Consider the following 24897-nt stretch of genomic DNA (forward strand, 5'->3'; position numbering starts at 1 on the left):
ACATCATAATGAGGCCAAGTACAACTTTATTTATGATGATGGGAAAGCATGCATACATGTTTCTCGACATTTTAAAATGTGTATGAATGAGGTATTAGTACATATTTCACATACCATGTTGGAAACAATATATGTAAGCAGAATATGTAAGCTCGCAACCCACGTCAAGGGTCCTCATTATCTTGCGAGTCTCTAACTACAAAATACAAAAGCTAACTAAAATATATCCATCCTGGGCAAAAAAATAACTGGCAAAAAAAACATCCATGAGTCGAATTCTACTGCTGAAAAGGGAAAGAACAGATAGGGGACATAAAATAATCAGAAAATAAATCCCGCACTCTCAGTCCAGCAGATCCAGATCTTCTGAGTTGGAAAGTGTCTATTCCTGATGGCGGACTATAGACTTGGGCGTCTTCATCAGGTGTGGACTCATAGGTACGTATGTAGTTATGCAGCACTACACACGCTTTTATGACCACATTAACATTTTCTGGGGCCAACTGTATGGACGAAAGAAAAACCCGCCATTTACTAGAAAAAATACCAAAGGCGCACTCCACAAACCTTCTGGCCCTACTTAACCTAAAATTAAAATTGCGCCTCTTTGCATACAAATCTCGCATAGAAAAGGGACGCATGAGGTTTGTAGAAATGGCAAAACCCTTGTCCCCTACAACCATCTAAGGAGCTGGTGGGCGAGAGGAGACAAGAAGGTTTGCTGGCTGTGGTACGTCCAGTTGGTTGGACTGAAGCCACCAACCCATTCTGGAAGCCCTGAAGATGCGAACATCTGCAGTACTTCCATAGGACCCAATATCTACAATTATAAACCTGTAGTTTGTGTCAGCCAAGGCCAACAAAACTACAGAGAAATCTGTTTATAATTATAGTATCGGGACCCTGAGTTTGGTGGCTTCTTAACCAGTATGTGCTTCCCGTCAAGGGCACCAATACAATTTGGGAACTGAGCCCTCTCCTGGAAACCCTGGGCTATATCAAACCACTGCTGGTTGGATGTGGCAGCACAGAAGCTTTGAGTCTCAACCAAATGGTGGCACATGTAGCCCGTACCACGGCAGCAATTGTGGAGGTCCCCATTCTAAATTCAAAATGTAAAGAAGAAAACAAATTGCCAGTCGCCAGATATCTAAAATAAAAAAATTATTAATTAAGAAAAATATCACATGTTTTTAATTCAAATATATTACTTTACACTATTTAATGGCAATGTGTTTGGCAAGTTAAAAAAAAACATTAGGCGATACTCCAAGATTGGGACTAAATACTTTATCTTAAATATATACTTTAAAGTAAGGAAACCCGTTTAGCTACATCAACTTCCAGACCATTACCAGATACAGACAGGTGACATATCCTCATCATTACAGCCAGGATTAGAAAGATTAACCCCCGCGGAACTTGATTCTGGTGTGACTAATAAATGACTTGGTATAACACCAAGTGACTTTATACAAAGTGGCCGGCCCAAAAGCACACACACTTTCTTACTTCTAATGTACTATATACAATACATGTGTACTACTATTGCGTACTTATGCATAGAAAAGGGACAGTTCTGCTTACACAGGCCATAGCTATGTATTGGCAAACAGTGGGTCATTCATGTACGAGTCTGATAATATAGTCTTACCTTAAAGTAATAATGAGACGTTCTTCAGATGACACACTCCACCGCATGTTGGTGTCCTGGAAAGTCAAGGTAGGCCGCAACTCCCCCAAAAGCCGATCAAATGTAGCCACCGACATGCAGCAATAATTATAGAACTAAACAGGGTGCGCTCGGAGGTCAGAGTAAAAACCAACAAATTGCCCTTTGCTGGCCCGCTGCGGAATCATAGGATGCACCCACATCCGCTTCCTCCGTGGTCCCTCCTCAATCATTTCTCACCGCTCTCTAAAACAGCGGAAGACCAGCCAGTGCAAGAACGCATGGTCAGTGGATGATACGGTGAAAGTGGACATCCTGCAAAGGGAAATCCAATAACAAACACACACCAACCACGCGACAAAAACTACCCAAACAAATGGAGCTGTCCAAAAAAACAGTGCCTGCTGGGGGTATTTATATGTGTTTGCAGTAACAGGTGAATCTAGAGAATGGATCAGTTTTTTTTCCACGCGCGTAAAAAACGCATGCAATCCGCATGTCATCTGTGCGGGAAAAACGCAATAACGCAATGCACTCGCATACAAAATGGATGCCAGACGCAACCAAAATCACGCGATTATCATTAAACGCATCCGGACCTAATCCGTGACGCTCGTGTGAATGAGGCCTTAGGGATACACTATAATATTTGCATTCTCCATAAAGAACAATTCTAGAACATCTTTTTCTAGGACTCTACATTCCTCTGTTATTCCTCTTGAAAAAATTGTGAATACATTGTAACTGGGTGTGTCAGTTCAAAAGTCTGACCGTGACAGCGCTGATTTGATACTTTGTTCATGAAGTTGAAATACATTTATCAATACAACATGGTTTAAAACTGTGGAATTTTGACATTGCAGGTTTGGCTGGGACTTCTGAAACCAATAACCAAGCAGGTGAAAAGTAAGTTTTAACACTGTACTGTGCAGATATGGCTCTACTGCCTATCAATGGCTTGTGTAATATAAGGCTATTTTGTATCACTGGCTCATATGACATTAAAGGGGTTTTCCGGAAGTACAGTATTAATGGTCTGACCTCAGAATAGATTATCAATATCTGATCGGTGGGTTCCGTCATGGCCTTTTCCTAGGCCAGTGATGTCATCTTCATGGGTCACATGCTCTATTTGCAGCTCAGTTCCATTCAAGTGAATAGGCCTGGGCTGCAGTATACAATGAATGGCACTGTACTGGTCATGCTGTGAGGAGGTCACAGCTCTCACCACAGCGTCGCAGACTCTTCAAACAACTGATCGTCGGGGGTCCTTGGAATCGTCCCCTCCTGATCAGATATTGATGACCTATCCTGAGGATAGGCCATCAATATGGAACTCCAGGAGAACCCTTTTATATGAATTTTCTGGCAATTTTACCCTTTGAGGGTTGACTTTCACAAGACCTTTGACTAGCCTACAGATATAATTAACACCACAATAGGCCCAAAATCAAATAGCACTTTGCCTAAACGGAACACTCAATTTATACTTAACCAACAAAAATGAGTGAAATTAATTTCCTTTAACCATAAAAATACTTTATTAAACATGATTAAAAATAATAATAATAATAATAATAATGATATTAATATGATTCATTTGCAATAATATCAGTGGGGAATACACACCAAATTTCACCACCGTATCAACCCTGATCTAATACGAACTAAAATATAACTTGTGCCGTCTGATGGGACTGCCTATTCACAAAATGGTGACCTGTTGTAAGTAGCAGTAGCATGAATCCAAATATAGTAGATATAGGCGATATACCGCCTATAACCTATACTGTGCTCTGCTAGTCCTCTCCTCCTGAGGAAGCGAGACCGCGAAACGCGCGTCGAGGAGCGTTTCATTACCATCCCCATCACATTTAGGTATGATATTATGATAGTTTAATGGTGTATTGTTATGTTCACATCACGGACAGCTATAGAATAGGTAAGGACTAGCAGAGCACAGTATAGGTTAGAGGCGGTATATGCCCTATATCTACTGTATTTGGATTCATGTTACTGCTACTTACAACAGGTCACCGTTTTGTGAATAGGCAGTCCCATCCTAACAACTTTTGTAGACGGCACAAGTTATATATTAGTACATATTAGATCGGGGTTGATACGGTGGTGAAATTTGGTGTGTATTCCCCACTGATATTATTGCAACTGAATCATGATGATAGTATTATTATTTTTAATCATGTTTAATAAAGAGTATTTTTATGGTTAAAGGAAATTAATTTCACTCATTTTTGTTGATTAGCCTACAGATATGCAGCTTTCTATCACATAATTTGTGCCACGGTAGCTCTTCAAATGGATTGGACAAGATGGAATAGCTTTCGCTTCCCATGTGCATCAGTGAGCTTTGGACGGCCATGATCCTGCCGCGGGTTTACCACTTGTCCTTCCTCGGACCATTTTTGGTAGCTACTAACCACAGCATACTGGGAACACCCCACAAGATCTGCCACTTTTGAGATATTCGGGCCCAAGTCGTCTAGACCAGGGTTCCTCAACTCCAGTTCTCAGGGCCCATCTGCCGATCATGTTTTCAGGATTTCCTTACTATTGAGCAGGTGATATAATTAGCGTCAGTGCATCAGGACTTACCACAGGTATTCAACCGGTGGGATATTCTCAAATCATAGGTAGGTAGGCCCTGAGGTCTGGACTTGTGGAACACTGTTCTAGATACCACAATTTAGTCTTCTTCAAAGTTGCTCAGATCCTTTACGCTCATTTTATCTGCTTCCAACACATCAACTTCAAGACCTGATGAATCACTCGCTGCCTGTTTTACCGTATCATACCTCTTAAGTAGCAAGAAAGTCAGTAATATTCACTTCACATGCAGTGGTTGTAATGTTAGGGATGGCTGGTTTATCTAGACAGACAGATGTGTGGATTTCTCTCTCTAAATAATATATGATTTTGTTTTTTAAGACCCTAAAGAAACAATATTCAAATTCATGGTGAAATTCTTCCCGGTGGACCCCGGGCAGCTGCGGGGAGAGTTGACCAGGTAATCATATCCATCTGTGAATTCTTATCAACACCCTTAGATATAAGTGACATTTTCCAGTGTGATGGAAAGTTCTGCTCATCTGTGGTCAGCCTGAACTGGTTTTAGACCTCCTGACTGAAATACTGGTTCACTTATACTTTATTTTTTTGACCCAGTCATCTTCATAAAATTCCTGGTGAGAACCTCCGGTGTGAGGCAAGTGCTGATATCCGATATTCAGGAACTGCGGCTGCCCCTGCCTTTTCGTGGATGATTGACAGCTTTCTTCCTACGCTGTCTATAGTAAGAAAGCTATCAATCAGTGGTGGTGGAGGAGTGGAATCCAGGAGCTCATAAATATCAAGACTCCTGAGGTCATGCATAGTTATCAACTGGCCCCGATTTTCAGACTCCTGGGCCAAAAATGGGTGGGGCTAATGTAAGCACCGTCATTAAGTGGGCTGTCCTGGCCAAGTTTGGGGTGTTTCCAGGGGCGGAGCTTACCCAGAATTTACCAACTAAATTGTTGGTAAGTATGATCATGCAATGTATTAAGTCGATCCAGCACTTCGCTCATGCCAGAGCTGCTGGATTTTAAGAAAATGACTGGGACAAGAAAAGTAAGTGACCCTGCTTCTTAGCATAAAATGGTGGAAGATTCCCTTTAAAGAAATCCCCACCGGACCCCCAGAGATCAGTAGTTATCTGTGAAGGAACAGTTTTCAGGTTCTCTGTAGGGGCAGATTGGCCATAGAGCTTACAGGGAAATTTCTCAGGGGGCCGCCTGGGCCCTCCTCACAGCCGGCCAGTGTAAGTTTTTCAGGATGTATTTTGTGCTGCTGGCAGTATTTTGTGATGGACTGTGGTATTTGGCTTTGTTGGGGTGGTATAATGTGCTGCAATATGATATTGCTGGCCCTGCCTTCCATCAATTTGGACCCAACTGCAAAACGGGGCCACTTTTAGTATTTTTTTCCAGGGCCACTTAAAGTTTCCAGTCTGCACCTGGGGTGAATGAAATATTACAGTGTCCATCGAAATCAGTGGACTGTCTATAACACGTGGATGTGTTGAGTCTTCTAGATTAAGAGACACTGTGGATAGCCGACCTTGGCTCTAATAGATGAACATTGAACCCTCCTTGCCAGGGATGCCCAACCTGCCGCCTTCCAGCTGTTGCAAAACTACAATTCTCAGCATGCCTGGACAGCCTACAACTATTAGAGCACGCTGGGAGTTGTAGTTTTGAAACAGCTGAAGGTCCGCAGGTTGAGCATCCCTGCTCTATGTTATGACATGTCAAAAAGACATGGAAACCTAACAGAAAAAAAATAAAGTGTGCACTGAGCTAAGGAGAGACAATTTCATTTATTCACCCAATATACAGACATATCCCTCTGCAAACAAAATTTCTCTTCAGTCCGACAATGACAAAGGGTCTGCAGGTTGTAGCTGCCCAACTGTGATGTAACTACCACGCCCAGCATGCACTGACTCCATGGCATACTGAAGGTTGTAGTTGACCATCTGCTGGAGAGACCTAGCTTGTAGACCCCTTGTTATAGGCATCTATAATGTGTCCCATATGCAGAACTAAGAGCACCTATGGCGAGGTCTGTGTCCCTTGCAGCAGCTGCAGGGTCACGCTTGCAGGGGATTATATGAGTGGATTGCCCAGTATTGTAATATTTATTCCTCCAAACCTTACAACCCCCCAATCCCAGCACTAGATATGTGTCTACTAATGGTCCTACATTTGCAGGTATCTCTTCGCTCTTCAAATTAAAAAGGATTTAGCCTCTGGGAAATTACCTTGTAATGATAACAGTAGTGCCCTAATGATGTCTTACATACTTCAGGGTAAGTACAATACCGTTCCTGTATATTATAACTGAATCTGAATAACTATGTCTTCTGTCAAATTAAAATGGAAGATGACATGCAGGTGGAGATGTCAGCAGTGGCATATGTGCCATAGCGAAAGGGTACATGTCTGATGTGGTAGATGGAAAGTGAACTGCTTGTTGTGATAAAAATCATAGCTACTACCTAAAGCTGCCTCTAGGGGGAGTTAATTGAAAACAGATTTATACAGTTTCCACTGAGTTTAATATACCCTGTATAAATTGTAGGCAGTTAGTTCCCCTTGAGTGGGAGCTGGGTGCAGCCAGAATAACTTCATTTACAAGTCAAAAAATTAAGCAATTCTATATAGATTAAGTTTATGATTTTAAAATATGGTGGTGGTTATTAAGTGTAGTTAATCTGGCAGAGCTGTCAATGAGGAGTAGTGTCCTCCCGAGGTCACGCAGACTTAAAGGGAACCTGTCACCAGTTTTATGGTGTCCTAACTAAGGGCAACATAAATAAGTGACTGATTCTCTTAGCACAATGCTGGGTCACTTTCTTTAATTGACCCAGTCAATCTGCTAACATCTTGTATTGAAAAGCTCCAGCTGATAATGATGAGTCCTGAATATTCATGAGCTCCTGACTCTCCCTGCCCACCTGCTGCTGATTGACAGTTTGTTTCCATATGAATCAGCAGCAGGTGGGCAGGGGAGTGGCTATAGCTCTGAATTAAATAAACGCTGGACTCAATGACATCACGCCGGACTCAAATCAGCTCATTAGCATGCGGCATGCGGCATCTTTGTGTGTATATTATGAGATAACCATCTGTCCCACCAGTAAGTGAATACATCTAAGGCACTTTTTAGTAGTTAATGATTGTATATAATTAGTTAGATTATAATCAAATATCCACATGACAGGTTCCCTTTAAGCACTTGGATTGGAGGGATTTAAAAAAAAAAAGGCCCTGGGACAAGAAAAGTAAGGGGGTGGTGTACAATAAACCTGGAAGATGATCTCCTTGCTTACTGTAGAGTCAGGGGCGTAGCTCAAGGCTCATGGGCCCCGATGCAAGACATCAGCTTGGGCCCTCCTTCTCTCAGTGCTTTGTGGCCAGGGGTAGGGAAGCACATAGCCTTCCTGCTGCCTGAGGCAAAAATTGGCTCCTGGGCCCAGTAGCGACCTCTACCTCTGCACCCCTATAGCTACGCCCCTGTGTAGAGCATTCCACAGTTTGAATACTGTAATGGTGCCTTTACATGAGACGATTATTGGGCCCATTATCGGTAATGAATGTTAGTACAAATGATCGGCCCATGTAAAATGCTTGTTCATCAGATTAATTCATCGTTTATGCCGATACATAAATCACTGTTATTGGGCAGCAGATTGTGCTGTGTAAACAGGGATCTGCTGCCCACAAACAACGAATCTGTATGTGGACAAGTGACAGCAACAATCACTCATGTAAATGCAGCTCTCACCTCCTCTGATGAGCAGGCAATTATCGGGAAGGACCTTTTCCTGTATTGCTGGCTAAATCTCCTTTCCTCCACACATAATGAATGTCCCCTGGTTCTTTGTAAGTCCTCAGAATTAAAGGCGTTATCCAAGACTAATCTTTTTTAAAAGACCTCTTCAGAGCGGCTGGACCCTCGGTGGGGTTCAAACTTATCTGGTTCCCGTCGCTGGATTCCGGCTGCATCTGTCCATGGCTGCCTCCACAGGTCCTGGGTCTCTGGGAGTCAGCATCCTGTTGATGGGCGGCAGTGAACACAGTAGTGACCTGTCACTGGGTCACGTGCAGTGGCGTATCTATTGGGGTCGCAGCGGTCGCAATTGCGACCGGGCCCCTAAGTCAGGGGGGCCCACGAGCAGTGTTCCTCTAAGCTGAGCAGGTGTGCGGCCGCGCAGCAATTATTGTGCCCCCGCTCACATGTTTAATAAGTTCGCTCAGCGCTCATACTGCTTCCAAAATGCCCACACTAGTGATGAGTTCTTCCAAACTTCCTCCTTCTGTGTGCGTGATAAGCAGGGCGCCACCCACATACTCCCTCGCTACTGCTGCCTCCTTCTTTTTCTGACTGAAGAGGAGGAGCAGCAATGCACAGGGAGAGGTAACGTGTTGGCGGCGGCGCCATCTTAGAAGCTAGACTTCTCCTGAGACTGAGAGCTGCCTGCTGCTCCTGCTACATAAGTATGCTGAGGACAGTCCTGGAGGGCATGCTGCTGCAGAACACAAGGGGTGAAACTGTGAAAGTACCACTGGCAGGAACACACCATCCCATCCCAGTGATAGTCTATCACTGGGATGGTGTGTTCCTGCCAGTGGTTTCACCCCTTGCCTTGACAAGGGCCCTTGTGTTCTGCAGCAGCATGCCCTCCACCTATATACAGCCTATACCTATACAGTCTACACCTATGTACAGCCTATACCTATATACAGCCTATACCTATATACAGCCTCATGTGCCATACGGGTGAAATGTCACCAGGATGTTAACTACCAGAAACAGGACCTGCAGAGGTCGGACATGGGGTGATGCAGCCACAATCCAGCAGTGGGGACCAGGTAAGTATAAACCCCACCACAGGTCCAGGCACTCTGAAGAGGTCTGTTAGAAAAAGTTTAGTTTTGCATAACCCCATTAATAAATCCTGTTTCAGTTCTTTGTACTGACCACACATGTATGTATATATGTAAATGCCATCACCTCTAACGCTGGTTTAACATCTCCATTTACCTGATCCAGCAGAGGAACAGCCTGACAGAGTTCACAGTATCCAGAATAGCCGAATGCAGCGGTTCACTGCCGGACCCCATTCACCATAAAGGGAACAAGACAGTTTCCGTCCAGATCCCATTATAGTCAAATGAGCCCGGCAGTTCTGGACAAATTCTGAGGAGTAACCCAGGTCCATCTCCTTTCGATCTAAGGGGGTTGAGTGAAGGTATTAACCCTAACCTATATATACACAATACTATTGGGTATACAAATACAGTAAATCAGAATATTTCACTTAACATTACAATGTACTCTTTTGCAGTTCCCTATTCTGGGGTACTATATTAACTTGTGTGGAGCCATATAAACTACGGAGAGTTATAAAGAACTAAATATATATATTTTTTTTAATTGTAGCTGAGTTGGGTGATTATGAGGAAGAGACAGCTAGAAAACATGTGGAACAGAATCAATACTTACCAAATCAGGAATATCTGGACAACAAGATCCTCAAGTATTACCAGCGCCATGTGTAAGTAACTTTGTTAAAGTCAATTCCAAATGGCATGAGAAAAATTGATCAAATCTTTCAGTGAATGCAAAACTATGGGGTTCATTTATCAAACTGGTGTAGAGGACAACTGGCCATAGCAACCAATCGGATTCCTCCTTTCATTTTCCAAAGGAGCCGTCCAAAATGAAAGGTGGAATCTGATTGGTTGCTATTGTCTACTAAGCCAGTTCTACTTCACACCAGTTTGATAAATGACTCTCTATGTCTTGTGGTCTTGAATGTCGGCCCAGGTCAGTCGTATTTGAATGCTCTTGTAGTTTTCCATGCATGTAATGGACCATTGTATCTTGTCTTGCATCTTATATCAAGGTCTTGAATATTACTGATGACCTCTAGTACAAGAAACAGAAATCCATTGTTTTGAGAATTATTTTCAATCCAAACAGGTCCATGTAGGTGATTGTTAACAATAGTGGTCCATACCATTTTGCCCCCCACCCTCCTTGCTGACTTCAACTGTATCTTCATTAGTGATTCAGGAAAGCTCCATGAGGAGTCATTCCCACGTTATCGGTTCATAAGATCTTGGCCAATATGTTGGTCTTTGTTAAATTCTTATATTTCAGCTATGAATCCTACTAGGTGAGTTTGTGGCTCAGTCTTTCAGCCTAAGCAATAAACTTTTAGTTATTTAAGCGATTCCGGAAGAAGTTTAAATAAAATTGAACGCTTCTGGAGGCAAATCTTCACTTCTCATCTTCTCAACATATTTCCCCAATATGATTTCCAATGTATTTGTGTTTTGGCCATGTCTTAAAGGGCAGCTGTCAGCAGATTTGTACCTATGAAACTGGCTGACCTGTTACATGTGCACTTGGCCGCTGAAGACATCTGTGTTGGTCCCATGTTTCATATGTGCCGGCATTGGTGAGAAAATGATGTTTTAATAAATGCAAATGAGCCTCTAGGAGAAACTGGGGCGTTATCATTACACCTAGAGGCTCTGCTCTCTCTGCACCTGCTATACCCTCTGCACTCTTATTGACATGACTAAGTGTGATGATGTTTACTGCCTACAGAGAATGCAAATCCTCTAGGTGTAATGGCAACGCCCCCGTTGCTCCCAGAGGCTAATTTGCATATATTAAAACATTATTTTTCCCAGTAATGTGAGAACATATAAACATGGGACCAACACAGATGCCTTTAGCTGACAAGTGCACATGGAACAGGTCAGCCAGTTTCAAAGGTACAAATCTACTGACAGATGCCCTTTAATAGTGATGCAGACTATTAGGCTCAATTTGCACTCAGCAGTTGCAAACCAAATTTGTGAGTTAACGGAGGTATTACCTTCAAAATTGTGCAGCTATTGGCCACTGTGATTGGTCACATAGCGGCCGATCAGTCGTTTGTTGGATCACTCGTACGAACGATCCCCCTGCAACATTCCACAATGTCAAATGATCACCCAAATTAACGGTTGATTACATTTTCAGAGGACAAGAGTGATCGGCCATCACAAACGATCTTTCGCTCTAGTTTTTGCAAATAGAACTAGGCTCAAATGGTTGAAATCATCCATTCGGCCAACGTTTTGGCCTCATATATTTCCAGCTTCAGGCCAGGTTTGCACAAGTGTGTTATAGATGTATTCTGCTTCCATATTTTGGAGAAGTCTCTGGGCCTGAGCATGAGTTTACGGACTCAAACTTACAGCATCATGCAGATCTATGAGGCTGCGAGTTCAGGTCAGTTACACCTAGGCCTCTTTTACACAGGCGTTGCGGGAAAATGTGCGGGAAAATATTGTAATGCCTTTTGCACTCGCATGAGAAAAATCGCGCATGTTTGGTACCCAAACCCGAACTTCTTCACAGAAGTTCGGGCTTGGGATCGGTGTTCTGTAGATTGTATTATTTTCCCTTATAACATGGTTATAAGGGAAAATAATAGCATTCTGAATACAGAATGCATAGTAAAATAGCACTGGAGGGGTTAAAAAATAAAAGATTTTTTTTTTTAACTCACCTTAATCCACTTGCTGGCGCTGCCGGCATCTCGTCTGTCTCCTTCTTTGCTGAACAGGTCCTGTGGTGAGCATTCATTTCAGGACCTGTGGTGACGTCACTCTGGTCATCACATGATCTTTTACCATGGTGATGGGTCATGTGATGACCGGAGTGACGTCACCACAGGTCCTGGAATGAATGCTCACCACAGGTCCTGTTCAGCAAAGAAGGAGACAGACGAGATGCCGGCAGCGCCAGCAAGTGGATTAAGGTGAGTTAAATTATAATTATTATTTTTTAACCCCTCCAGCGCTATTTTACTATGCATTCTGTATTCAGAATGCTATTATTTTCACTTATAACCATGTTATAAGGGAAAATAATACAATCTACAGAACACCGATCCCAAGCCCGAACTTCTGTGAAGAAGTTTGGGTTTGGGTACCAAACATGCACAATTTTTCTCACGCGACTGCAAAACGCATTACAATGTTTTGCACTCGCACGGAAAAATCACGGGTGTTCCCGTAACGCACCCGCACATTTTCCCATAACGCCCGTGTGAAAGAGGCCTTAAAGGGCTTCTGTCACCCCACTAAAGTCATTATTTTTTTTTGGCTACTTAAATTCCTTATACTGCGATATATCAATCTATAATGCTCTTACTCATTTTCGTTCAGTAGTTTAATAAAAAAACAGACTTTTATAATGTGTAAATTACCTCTCTACCAGCAAGTAGGGCGGCTACTTGCTGGTAGCAGCCGCATCCTCCTCTCATAAAGACGCCCCCTCCTCATGTTGATTGACAGGGCCAGCGAACGTGCTCGTCCTCTGACTGGCCCTGTCTGCAATTCAAATCCCGCGCCTGTCTTCATTCGGCGCAGGCACTCTGAGAGAAGGAGGCTCGCCTCCTTAGCACTCCCTCAGTGCGCCTGCGCCGATGACGTCACCGAAAGAGAAGACGTCATCGGCGCAGGCGCACTGAGGAGGCGAGCGTCCTTCTCTGAGCGCCTGCGCCGAATGAAGACAGGGCGTGGAATTTGAATTGCAGACAGGGCCAGTCAGAGGACGAGCGCGTTCGCTGGCCCTGTCAATCAACATGAGGAGAGGGCGTCTTTATGAGAGGAGGATGCGGCTGCTACCAGCAAGTAGCCGCCCTACTTGCTGGTAGAGAGGTAACTTACATATTATAAAAATCTGTTTTTTTATTAAACTACTGAACGAAAATGAGTAAGAGCATTATAGATCGATATATCGCAGTTTAAGGAATTTAAATAGCCAAAAAAAAAAAAAATTACTTTAATGGGGTGACAGAAGCCCTTTAACGATTCACACCTGACATTGATTTTAAAATATCGGTAAAAGCTCTAGAAACTATTACTACTTTATCTCTTTGAACATTTCCGACCCTTTTTTTTATTTATTTTTATTGACATAGTTAAGGGGTTGCCAGCGCTCGATGCATCCTAGTCGCGGTTTACTGTTAGTTGCCATGCTTTTAGCTGCAACTGCAGGAGCAGCATGGCAATTAGCAGTAAAGCACAGCTTGGCTGCAATGAATATAAACCCTTAGGGTATATTAACATGCAGAAAATCCACAGCATATTACGGTACCAGCAAATTGAAAGCTCTGGTGCCGGAAATGGAATTACACAGCTCCATCCTTGGCTCGTGACTGCAGCACTGTTCCCATTCACTTCAACGGGAGCAGTGCTGCAGTAACCAGTTTCAGACTTTACACAATGGACGGTGGCCGACTTCCAGCACCAGAGCTACTCTGAAACAGCTAATCAGCAGGGGTGCAGGTGTTAAACCCCCGAAGATGTGATGCTCAAAATTAAAATCCTGGAATACTCCTTTAAGGGCACATTTACTCCAAGGATCAGGTACATTTTTTGGAACAAACGTTTTTAAGAATGGTTATTCCCAATAATTGGCCTCCGTAAAAGTGTTGCTAATTACTTAACAAATTAGCCAAATGCTCTTTTGTTGAATGATTGCATCTTTGATGAGGCACCCAAAAACCTGTCTTGTTCGTAGCACATCACCTTATGGTAAATTGAACGCTTCTGGAGGCAAATCTTCACTTCTCATCTTCTCAACATATTTCCCAAATATGATTTCCAATGTATTTGTGTTACCATGTCTTAAAGGGCATCTGTCAGCAGATTTGTACCTATGAAATTGGCTGACCTGTTACATGTGCGCTTGGCAGCTGAAGACATCTGTGTTGGTCCCATGTTTCATATGTACCCGCATTACTGAGAAAATTATGTTTTAATAAATGCAAATGAGCCTCTAGGAGAAACGGGGGCATTGCTGTTACACCTAAAGGCTCTGCTCTCTCTGCACCTGCTATACCCTCTGCACTCTTATTGACATGACTAAGTGTGATGATGTTTACACTGCCTACAGAGAACGCAAATCCTCTAGGTGTAATGGCAACGCCCCCGTTGCTCCTAGAGGCTCATTTGCATATATTAAAACATAATTTTTCTCAGCAATGCGGACACATATGAACATGGGACCAACACAGATGCCTTTAGCTGCCAAGTGAACATATAACAAGTCAGGCAGTCTAACAACGGCACCCCTGCTGATTAGCTGTTTCAGAGTAGCTCTGGTGCTGGAACATGGTAAACAGTGGATGTGCTGCCCACAATATGCAAAGTGAATGGGGAAGGAGCAATCGTAATAATGATCATTCATCCCCTGTTCACTTTGCACTGGGCCGTGTGAACGGTACTTTAAATGAGCACTTAGCAACTTGAATGTGGTTGATTGACCCTTGAAACATCTTATGTTCAGGGTTGGACTAGCCCACCAGAGGATCCTCCAGTGGGCCAAGGCAGTCTGATACTATAATGTGCTCTAAAGATCAAGGAGAAAAAACCCTGTTTGGCTGCCTTTGGAGTCTGAAGTTTTAATGATGATATAGGGATTGGAACTCGAGAATAATTTCCTCCTGTGGGCCCAAGGAACCCCAGTCCGACCCTGCTTATGTTAATAGAACTGCAAAAGTCCTATACCCCTAGACTAGTTTCACATCTACGTCAGGGTGATCCGGCCGCCAGTTTCGGCAGAGAATGCAGGGAATCGGCCGGACACGAACCACGGTGTGCCGTGCCTGGTAGCGGCTGGATCTCTGCCTGATCCCATTCTACTCAGGTAGACAGGTGGCAGTATCTATCAATGCTGGATCTGGAGAACTCCAGCAAGCTGTTCCCTACTGGTCAGCCTTACCTACCCACTATTCAATAAGGACATATCTGTACACAGTCTCCTCTCCTGTGTTGATCATAGGCTGATGATGGTAAGAATCCTCTTCATCTTGAAGATCTGCATGGTATAGTATACAATGATCATTACTGTTGCAGTCAGGCTTCTTCTCAAAGATATCATGAAGTTTGGAAAAGGAACGTATTGAAGGCTTTCATGAAATAACAAAGCTTTTGCATTACAGGGGAAAATCTCCAGCAGAATCGGATATGCAGCTACTGGACATCGCACGGAAGTTGGACATGTATGGCATACGACCTCATCAGGCTATTGATGGAGAGAATATGCAGATCACCCTTGCGGTGGCTCATTTGGGTGTTCTGGTTTTACGGGTAAGTGGTTAAAAAATAATTAAAATCACACGCAAGTCCAATGGTAAGCAGTGCTGACAAAGGACAACTCAACGTTTATGTCAAAAGTTTTATTTTAAATTCCAAAAATTTCAGCAAAAAGCCGACCCATCTCTACATGGCATTCCAGAGTGTTAGTCCTTGTGCTTAGATTCCCTGTTGTATTTGTTTACGCAAGAAGGGCGTAGTCTTTGCCCTAAACTGGTACCAATGGTATCTTCAGATGAATAAAGTCTCACCTTCAGTCGGGGAATAATATTGCACTTCACTCTGGTTGCCCCAGGGTGGTGGCCGGATACCACTGTGCCCCAGGTTACTAAAATTTGCAAAGTGCTCGTAAATCTGTATTGACTGTTTCCACTGTGACTGAATGGAGGTTTTCTAAAGCCCATTCACATCCATTGTACTGTATTTTTTGGATTTCTGCAAAACAGTCCTGACCATGAATGGTCCACCAGTAGCAGAGAATACTTGGGATACTTATAACATTGTATATTTTACGTAAAAAGCATTTCTCAACCATTTTTTTTCCATTACAGGGAAACACCAAGATTAATACCTTTAACTGGGCCACTATTAGGAAGCTGAGCTTCAAAAGGAAAAATTTCCTGATCAAACTTCATCCACATATTGATGTGAGTTAAATGAAATGTCTCATATGTGTAATTTTAGTTTCATTAATTAAATGCATTATGTTTTTATCCAAAACTTGGATACATACAGGTCCCTCCTGTATAAGCAGTATAATGATGGAAACTGACATGAATGTTAGACTGTCAGCAGTACAGCAGAGCAGTCATGATCTTGCCCACTTTCTCTAATGAAAATGAGATGACTCTGCTCATTCTGCCCCAGTCTATACAGCAACGCTGACAAGTAAGCCAAGTAAGAAACTTTCAGCCTGTTGTGTCTGTTCTAGTGGCCAGTACAAAAACTAAAACATTTTAATATGGATACTCACATAAAAACGAAAATGCAAAAGCATGCTTATAATAAAAATTATGTAAAGAGCATATGTCCGCAGAATCAACCCTTTTAAACTAAGCATACTGCCTCGTATGTATGGGTTGATCCTTCTGATCAAAATGATAACTGACTTGTTAAAATCAGTTGCAGCATTCGTCATGAGAGAAGACAAACTATTTAGGCAAATAAGGGATTCAGTGGACCAAGGGGTGGGGCCTAGCCCTTTAACCCTTAGAGGACCTTGCGATTTTTCCGTTTTTCTTTTTCACACCCAGAGCTATAACTTTTTTTATTTTTCCGTTCACATAACCGTATAAAGGCATGATTTTTGAGGGACAAGTTGTACTTTCTAATGTCACTATTTAATATTGCATATGATGTAGTAGGAGCTGGAAATGAACGCAGTTTGTCTTTTTTTTTATGGTGTTCCCTATGAGGTAAAATTGACCTGTTACATTCATTCTCCAGGTCAGTATAATTATAATGATAGTACACTTGTACAATTGTTCTTGTGTTTTAATACTAGGGGGAAAAAAAAACTTTTTTGTATTTAAGTATTTGTAGTGGTGTGAGGGATCATTGTTTTGTGCGGAGATCTGTTAATGAAACCATTTTGAAGTGTGTGTGACTTTTTGATCACTTTTTATTAGATTTTTTTTGAGAGGTGAAGTGACAAAAAATGGCGAATTAGCCATTTAGAATTTTTTTCTTCCCGTTACGACATTGTTATATTCTAATAGTACAGCTGATTTTGGACGTGGCAATGCCTGTAATGTTTTTTTTTTTCCATTGTTTTTTTTTATATTGGGTGAAGGGGGCGATTTCAACTTTAGTTTTTTTATATTTTTAAAAACTTTTTTTAAGTCATCCTGGGCGACTATAACTTGCCATTATTAGATTGCCCATTGTGTTTTGTGATGTCTATATAGCCATCATAGAACACACCATTTACTATATGCCAATACAATGCTGCCATCTGCTGGCATGTATTGGTATATAACAGTGATGGATATCAGAGCCTGCTTGAGGCTCCGTCCTGTCACGGATATATATCAGGTTTCACAATCTCCCCTGCGTCCGCACCGCTCAGATGCTGTGGTCACATTTGCCCACGGCATCTAAAGGGTTAAATGTAAGTGATCAGCCATATGGCTAATCGCATACATTCGCCCGGGGTCTCTGCTGTTTTTCTAGGTTTCTAAAATAAAACGTTTTCATTCCCATTGTCTATTATATTTTAAATTTGTTCTAATTTTACTGATTTATTTTGTTTTAATAAGCATGAATATTTTTTTCAGTTTAGGTTCCATCATTTTAGCCTTTTATTATGAGGGTTTAAAATGTAATTTATTAAGTTTAGGAAAATTTTACCCAGTGGCCTACCTTCAATGGAAGCAGACCACGTAACTGCTATCAGCCCCTATGGAGCAGCAACCTGGCTAAACTCTTTTTTCTGTCCCCTATGGGAAAACTCAGCATTTTTATGCAGCCACCACTAGGTGGAGCTCAGTTCAAAGAGATGATTACAGCTCCCATTGCAGAAAAGTAGCTGTATAATTTCCTATACACTGAGCTCCCCCTAGCTGTGGCTGTAGGCAGACAGCTTTGTAAAGTGAATCAGAAGATTTATCAGTGTATTTTTGGCAGTTGTCTACATCGAGAAATATAGGGTTCAGGATAAGAACCATATTTTTGAAGCACCAGTTCCACTTTTTGAGACATAGAAATGTTATAAAGTAAGTGAGGCTGAGGGCAACTTATTTTTGATAACATATTTTTTCTTTATTCAATTTTTTTCTGTAAAATTAGCAGAAATTCATTGTCTGTCACTACGTCTTTGTTTTTGTCTTGTGCAGACCTTGTGTAAAGACACCTTAGAGTTCACTATGGTAAGTCGAGATGCCTGTAAAGCTTTTTGGAAGACTTGTGTTGAGTATCATGCCTTCTTCCGTCTATCTGAAGAACCCAAATGTAAGCCCAAACCATTCATCTGTAGTAAAGGCTCAAACTTCAGATACAGGTAAGAATTGTTTAAGTTTATTGAGACTTATTTCCTGAGAGGGGTTTTCCACATAAAGCAGAGGGGCCCCATTGAAATAAAAAATGGGGCCACCACTGGTGCTGATTAATGGTATAACATCCCTTCATTTTGGAACATAAAGCTAGAGACTTTCTTTACTCCCCACCCCCTTCTCATACATCACATGGGAGAAGGTCAGGATGAACCTGCGGCTGTTGGGAGCAGGACAGGATGAACCTGCTCCCTCACTTGTTTGCTAATCATGCTGCGGTTGTACGTAGGTTCAGTGCCTTGTAGAGCGCCTATACCCCATAGTCATGTTGCATGGGTTCCCTCTCCTGCACATTCACCCAAGGACTTGAGTAAGCTTTTGCATAGGAAAATGAAGAAGGACCATAAAATGTAAACCTTGGGCCATTAAAGTTGTGCCATTTGTGATGTTAAAGTGATTATCACATTTTTGGCTAAAAATAATTTTTTCAATTGGCCTTTATTAAAAATATTGAGCTGTTCTGTCACAAAGGTTTAACTGTTTTTCTAGCTGTCTGACTGGTACTTTCACTTTGTGCTGTCATCTAATAACCCTGATCTTTAAATTACTAAAAGGTCATGAACACATATTTAAAGGGGTGGTCCGGGTTCAGAGCTGAACCCGGACATACCTCCATTTCCCCCCCGGCAGCCCCCCTGACTTAAGCATCGGAGCAGTTCATGCTCCGATGCTCTCCTTTGCCCTGTGCTAAATCGCGCAGGGCAAAGGCAGTTTTTGGAGATCCGGTGATGTATCGGACTCTCCATGGGGCAGCCAGGAAGCCCGGTGACGTCACTGGCACTGATGGGTGGGATTTAGTGCTGCCCTTGCCAGTAAAACAGCTAGGGCAGCGCTAAAGCCCGCCCATCAGAGCCGGTGACGTCACCAAACACACTGCCGGGCGGTGTGTTATTGAAAACAAAAGAGACCTTGCCCTGCGCGATTTAGCGCAGGGCAAGGGAGCGCATCGGAGCATGAGAGGCTCCGATGCTAGCCTCAGGGGGGCTGCCTGGGTGAAAAGAAGGGTATGTCAGGGTTCAGCTCTAAACCCAGACAACCCCTTTAAGCCACATTCTTATCGGTAAGATAAGAACTGAGCTATAATGAGTGTTTATAATGTTAGAGAGCAGACATAAGGAGTCCGTTAGCTCCTGGTCTGACGGAAAAGACTGAAAATCAGAAGGGTGTGTGGGGCGTTAGCTCTTCTCCGGGGGTCATTCTCACAGATACGGCTTCAGGACACCAGGTTTCAGGTCCCAACAGTGCATTTATTGTGCCTCAGCAAACCAAACATAAATAATACAAAATAAACACCTGCCCGGCTGGGCTCTAACTAAACATGAAGTTCCTGACTCACCTAAGTCACAGTTCACACCCTGTGAACCCATGCGGCTTTGTCAGCCAATGTCCCACAGCCTCCTGGCTGTACAGAGCACAGTATGCCCACTGTCTCCAGTTCAGTGTTTCTTGTGGGGGATTGGGGCTTAGCAGTCCGCCTGACTATAGCCCTGCGACCCTCCCAGGCGTCGCTTCGTCACCCAACTCCAGGCTATCTCCCAGCCTTGTGGTCCCTCAGCCTTGCCCAGCTGAGACCACACAGACAGAGCCTCCAGGCCTCTGTCTACAGGTAACACACTTCCCCCCTTCTGACACCCTGGGAGGTGCTTTATGCCAGCCTGATTACATCCAGCTTGTCTCACCTGTGGTGGAACAAGGGTGTGGACCACACTATCCACCCCTTCCTTGCCTCTACCCTGCGTGAGACCTGTCACTGTCTCACAGGTGCTACTAGAGCATCTCCACTCTGTACAGAAAGAAGGATGCCGTATTTTTTTTAATAAAAAGCAATAAAAAAAAATATTTTTAGCTCAAAATAAGTACAATGCTATAATAATAATAATAAAAAATTTACCCCAAAGGTGTACATAGCCTTTAAAGACCTTCGAGGTCACAAAATTACATTGGAAGGTAAACAGTCGTAGCTCAGCACCAACTATACTCAAAAATAGCAAAATGCCTATTCCTCAAAATTACGCAGTTAATTATTATGATTTATTCTTATTGTGTATTCTGTGCAATGTAATTTACAGTTTTGTGTTGATGATAGCGGAGGAGTACTTACTGAGGTATTCCCAGCACATGAACCCAGAACTTGAGTTAAAGTGGTTGTGCCAAGTATGAAAGCTATCCCCAGCCACAGAATACGGGATAATTAAATGATAAGTGGAACCCCAACTGATTTAGAGAAGAACCGGGAGGGGGGGTCCCATATTCCCCATCCTGTAGAGCGGCAGGCTGAGCATGTGCACTGCTGCTCCATTCATTCTCTAGGCCCGCTGTGATGGCTAACCTTCAGTACTCCATCAGCGGTAAAACTACGACTCAATTGTTACAAGAATAGGTGCACTACTGTGGTGGATGCAAACAGTAACATCTGACTAAACCCTCACACTGATGTTAAAAATGAGACTTTAGCCAGTATATTCTTATATTAAGGACATACCTGAGCCCGCGCACCGCGCCAAGGTTTCTCAAGTGGCACGGGACCTAACGCTAAACCTACCTGTACCGTATGGGTAGTACCAGGAGCCAGTGGGCAAATTACAGCAGCGTAAGGTCTAACTCACAGCAAACGGCTCCCAGTTCCCTCCAGTGTCCCTCCCTCTGAGGCCACATCCACACATTTTACCATCTGGTGTAGGATGTCTCTGTGGCACTTGTGGTCTGCTGTGGGCATCCTCCACTGTATGCATTTTTTGCTGGGGATCGCCCTTAGCAACAGACCACAAGCGCAGTATCTGCTCCCCCGAGCATAAATGAACAACTGCATTTGGGGTTGAGCATTTCCTGCCTATTGAGACCACATATTTTTGTCATTTAAGTCGTAAAACTACGACTCCCAAGATGTACACTTGTTTGGCTGTTCTCAGAACTCCAGAGAAATGAATGGAGCATGCTGGGAGTCGTAGTTTCACCACAGCTAGATTGCCGGAGGTTAGCCATCACTGCAGGGGATTGCTGGAAATGGCTGAGCACTGTACTCGGCTATCTCCATCAGTCCCATAGAGAATGAATGGAGCCCTGCTGCTTCATTGGGAAGGGAACTTGGCACCCCGTTCTCTTAATCGGTGGGGGTCCCAGCAGGCGGAGCCCCACGAATCAGTTAGTTATCCTCTATCCTGCTGGTAGAGAATAACTTTCATACCTGGCACAACCCCTTTCAGTTAAAAAAAATTAAAAAAAGTACTTTTGTTGCTATGAGGGGTTCTGATTGTACAGTATATGGATTTATTATAGAATTGAGTGGGAAGTGTATAAACTCCTGATCGTGGCTCCGTGCAGGCAAAATTTTATCCGGTAGCACTGCAGCTTTGTAAAGGGAAGCAGAGAAAATGAAGTTGAGGTTTGGACCTAGTTAGATTAAATATCATTCAATGATATCACCACCGTCATTGCTATTTCAAAGTCGAGGATTGTTCTTTTGAAATGTCAAGTCCTATTGTAGATGATTAAATCTGACTATAGTAATGCAGGTAATAATTTTGGTTGGACATTTAGTATGTGCAGGAGCAGTCGACACTATTTTTTATTATGTTTGCCGATATCTTTTGTGGAATTAACCCTGTGCAGTGCAGAGGGTGAAATCTGTATCAAATCCTTAACGTAATGTACTATAGAAGACCACTCTGAGGCAGATGTTTCACAAATCACTTTCTGCTAGGGACAATTTTTTAGGTGGTTTGTCAATAAACTATATATAACAATGTATTCATCATTATATGAACGTGAGCAAAACCAAACATGCACAAGTTCTATATGAATCACTATTGAGTCTCCAGAATAATTTCCTCTGGGGGGCACCACCATAGTAGGTAGGTAGACTGATAGATATGGGCTAGACAAACAGATATGGATATCAGATATATAGAATAGACTTCCACACAATGTCATTTAATAGAGAATGTTATAATTAGCAAATTTCTAAATCACTTCATTTAAAAAATCTGCCTGCATCCACCTAAAAAAAAAAGCTGTAAAGTCATGGCCACTAGGGGTCGCAGCCCAAAGAAGACCTGCTCCTTCACAGCTAGGATTCTATAATGAAGCACAGCCATTATGCAAACACAGTCAGGTACACTTTAAATACTGTATGGGCTCCTAAATGCACAATGCTGTACCGCTTATGAATATGAAGTCTTAATGTACAACAATAATTCTTTAATTTCATCATATACTGTACATTTCCTCTCTTTAATTTCATTTAGTGGGAGAACCCAAATACAGTTGTTTGATTCCTGGACTAAAGGCAAGGCGAAGAATCTTCCCTTTGAGAGGTAATGTGCTACATATCTAGTATCACATATAATGGGTCACTGGTTACTGCACTTTACAACATTATCTTCCATTGTAATTCCAGAAAACACTTACAGGCAAACCTCCATGAAAGACAATGCAGATCTTCCCCCGACCTCCTGACTGAAGTGGCAAAACAGGTAACATGTCTCTAAAATGCATACCGATCCATAATGTGCTTACTGTATATATTTCACAATGATACATTGATACTGTCATGGCACAAACAAAAATGGTCTACAGACAACCTACCTCACCTGTATATAAAGGCCCCTTTACCTGGCCCGATGGAGCAAACTATTGTTGTGAAGAACTCTTCCTTACCGACAATCATCTGCTAAATTCAGCAGTGTAAAGGGGCCTTTAGGTGACCACACCAACCATCGTTCAACGGGTAATTGGCGGCACCTTTAACTGGTCAGATTATCAATAACACTCGTTAGCGATAATCTGCCTGAATATCGGGCAGTGTAAAAGGCCCTTTAAAGAGCACTATATTAATGAAATAAGATCATGTTTTTTGTAATGGAAAATCATTGAAAAAATATTGACTGTGGCTGTTTTGTCTTCCAGCCCAATGACTTGCGTCTGGTATACACCAGCAGACCTTGCTCTAGAAGTGTCAACAGTGTGGGCTGGGACCCATTTGGATATAGGAATCGAAGGAACTCGGCCATTGAAGTCATTTTTACATCAGAAATGGCACACTCCAAACCAGAGGAGGAAGAGCAAATTTCATTGCAGCAATCAAAAAGCAGTTCTTCATTCCCTGGGTATAGCTATGGTGACATGGCTAGGGGGATGTCTCGGCAGTGTTCACACAGGAGACCATTGTCTTGCTATGAAGAAAGCAACCATTTTTCTGGCAATCGTAAAAGTTCTTCTGAAGGCAGCATGAGGGAGACCATTCCTGCATCACCAAGGACATATATTGAAATGGGTACTGGGTCCTCTTCAGCAAGACAGAAGTTCAACAAAGGTCCGCCCAACATATACTGCTATACAGATGGCATATCGCCAATACCAGCACAAACTTCAGCTGTGGTTGAGGAAATTATACGACTTACCAGTCAATCTAAGCTTTTTACAGAGCACTCAGCAAACAGAAGTCCGAGTGCCAGAAGGTATCATCAACCAGTTTACCCACGGACCAGTTGCAAAAGTAGTTCAGGCATGGGATCCCAGGTAGATACTCAAATGACAAGCGTGGAAGATAATCAAGAACCTCATCCTAAGAGATCTTTGAGTCATTCAGATGTGAAATCAGAAGGTTTCCCTCATGGTTCAGAATTCAGACCTCTAGGTCTTTACCCTATACTAACCAGAACATCTAGTGTCTCAAGGAACCCACTACCTCATCAGCTTGTTCCATTACCACTTCCCCCGCCACCGTTACCACCACCACCTCCTCCTCCATCAACTTCAAAGAAAGGTCCACAAGTCACAGAAAGATATGTATACAGTGGGACTGAATCGAGTGACTCTGAATCAGAGATCATAAATCCCTATTACTATGCTGTATTTGGGAAAAATGTAAGACATCCCATGGCAAGAGTTAGATTGTCCTCAGGTAGTCTCCAGTTAGAAGAAGAGGAGGAGGTCCCTTTAAATATTTGTGCATGGGAAAGCAAGAAGCCTAAACCAGAGTGGAAACATTTCCACACTTAAAGGGTATGTCCACCTTCAAACACCATTTTACAACTTCGTATATAATCTATTAAAAAGTTAAGCCATTCATTTATCTAGTTGTGCGTCTCCCTGAAAACTGTGATAGCACATTTGATATTTGCCACGTTTGAGATAAATTCAGGCAAAGGATCTCCTCCTATAATGTGTTTCTACATAAGGTAAAGTTTCCCCAGAAGAAGTCAGTAATAAAAGTGTTTTCTAAAACCTTGGTTCCTATTTTAAACTATTTTCATCTGCACCAACACATTGAAATCATCAAAATAAGATTCATCTGCACACAGTTAGTGGCTCACATTTACTAACGCGAGCGCCCCTAGGTTTTATAATTTTGTAAAAATGTGACACAAATTGGCACATTGAGTGCAATTTGTCACTTCTAGTTTTAGAAAAATCCACAGCGTCCAGGTTGCCAAGGTGGCTTGAC

At 42.6% G+C, this 24897-nt stretch overlaps 1 protein-coding gene across 1 annotated transcript in view; it reads left to right on the forward strand.

Moving 5' to 3' along the window:
* Positions 1-24569, forward strand: part of FRMD7 (FERM domain containing 7) — a 36770-nt gene extending 12201 nt beyond the window's left edge. Inside the window, exons 3-12 of the mRNA XM_040406333.1 lie at positions 2536-2578; positions 4619-4697; positions 6442-6539; positions 9677-9791; positions 15249-15396; positions 15954-16049; positions 18237-18400; positions 22697-22765; positions 22849-22924; positions 23358-24569. Coding sequence (XP_040262267.1) covers positions 2536-2578; positions 4619-4697; positions 6442-6539; positions 9677-9791; positions 15249-15396; positions 15954-16049; positions 18237-18400; positions 22697-22765; positions 22849-22924; positions 23358-24452 — 1983 coding nt within the window. The 3' untranslated portion in view covers positions 24453-24569. The remainder of the gene's footprint in view (positions 1-2535; positions 2579-4618; positions 4698-6441; positions 6540-9676; positions 9792-15248; positions 15397-15953; positions 16050-18236; positions 18401-22696; positions 22766-22848; positions 22925-23357) is intronic.
* The last annotated feature ends 328 nt before the right edge of the window (positions 24570-24897 follow it).

Source organism: Bufo bufo, chromosome 8, assembly GCF_905171765.1.
Source record: "Bufo bufo chromosome 8, aBufBuf1.1, whole genome shotgun sequence".
Lineage (NCBI taxonomy): Eukaryota > Metazoa > Chordata > Amphibia > Anura > Bufonidae > Bufo > Bufo bufo.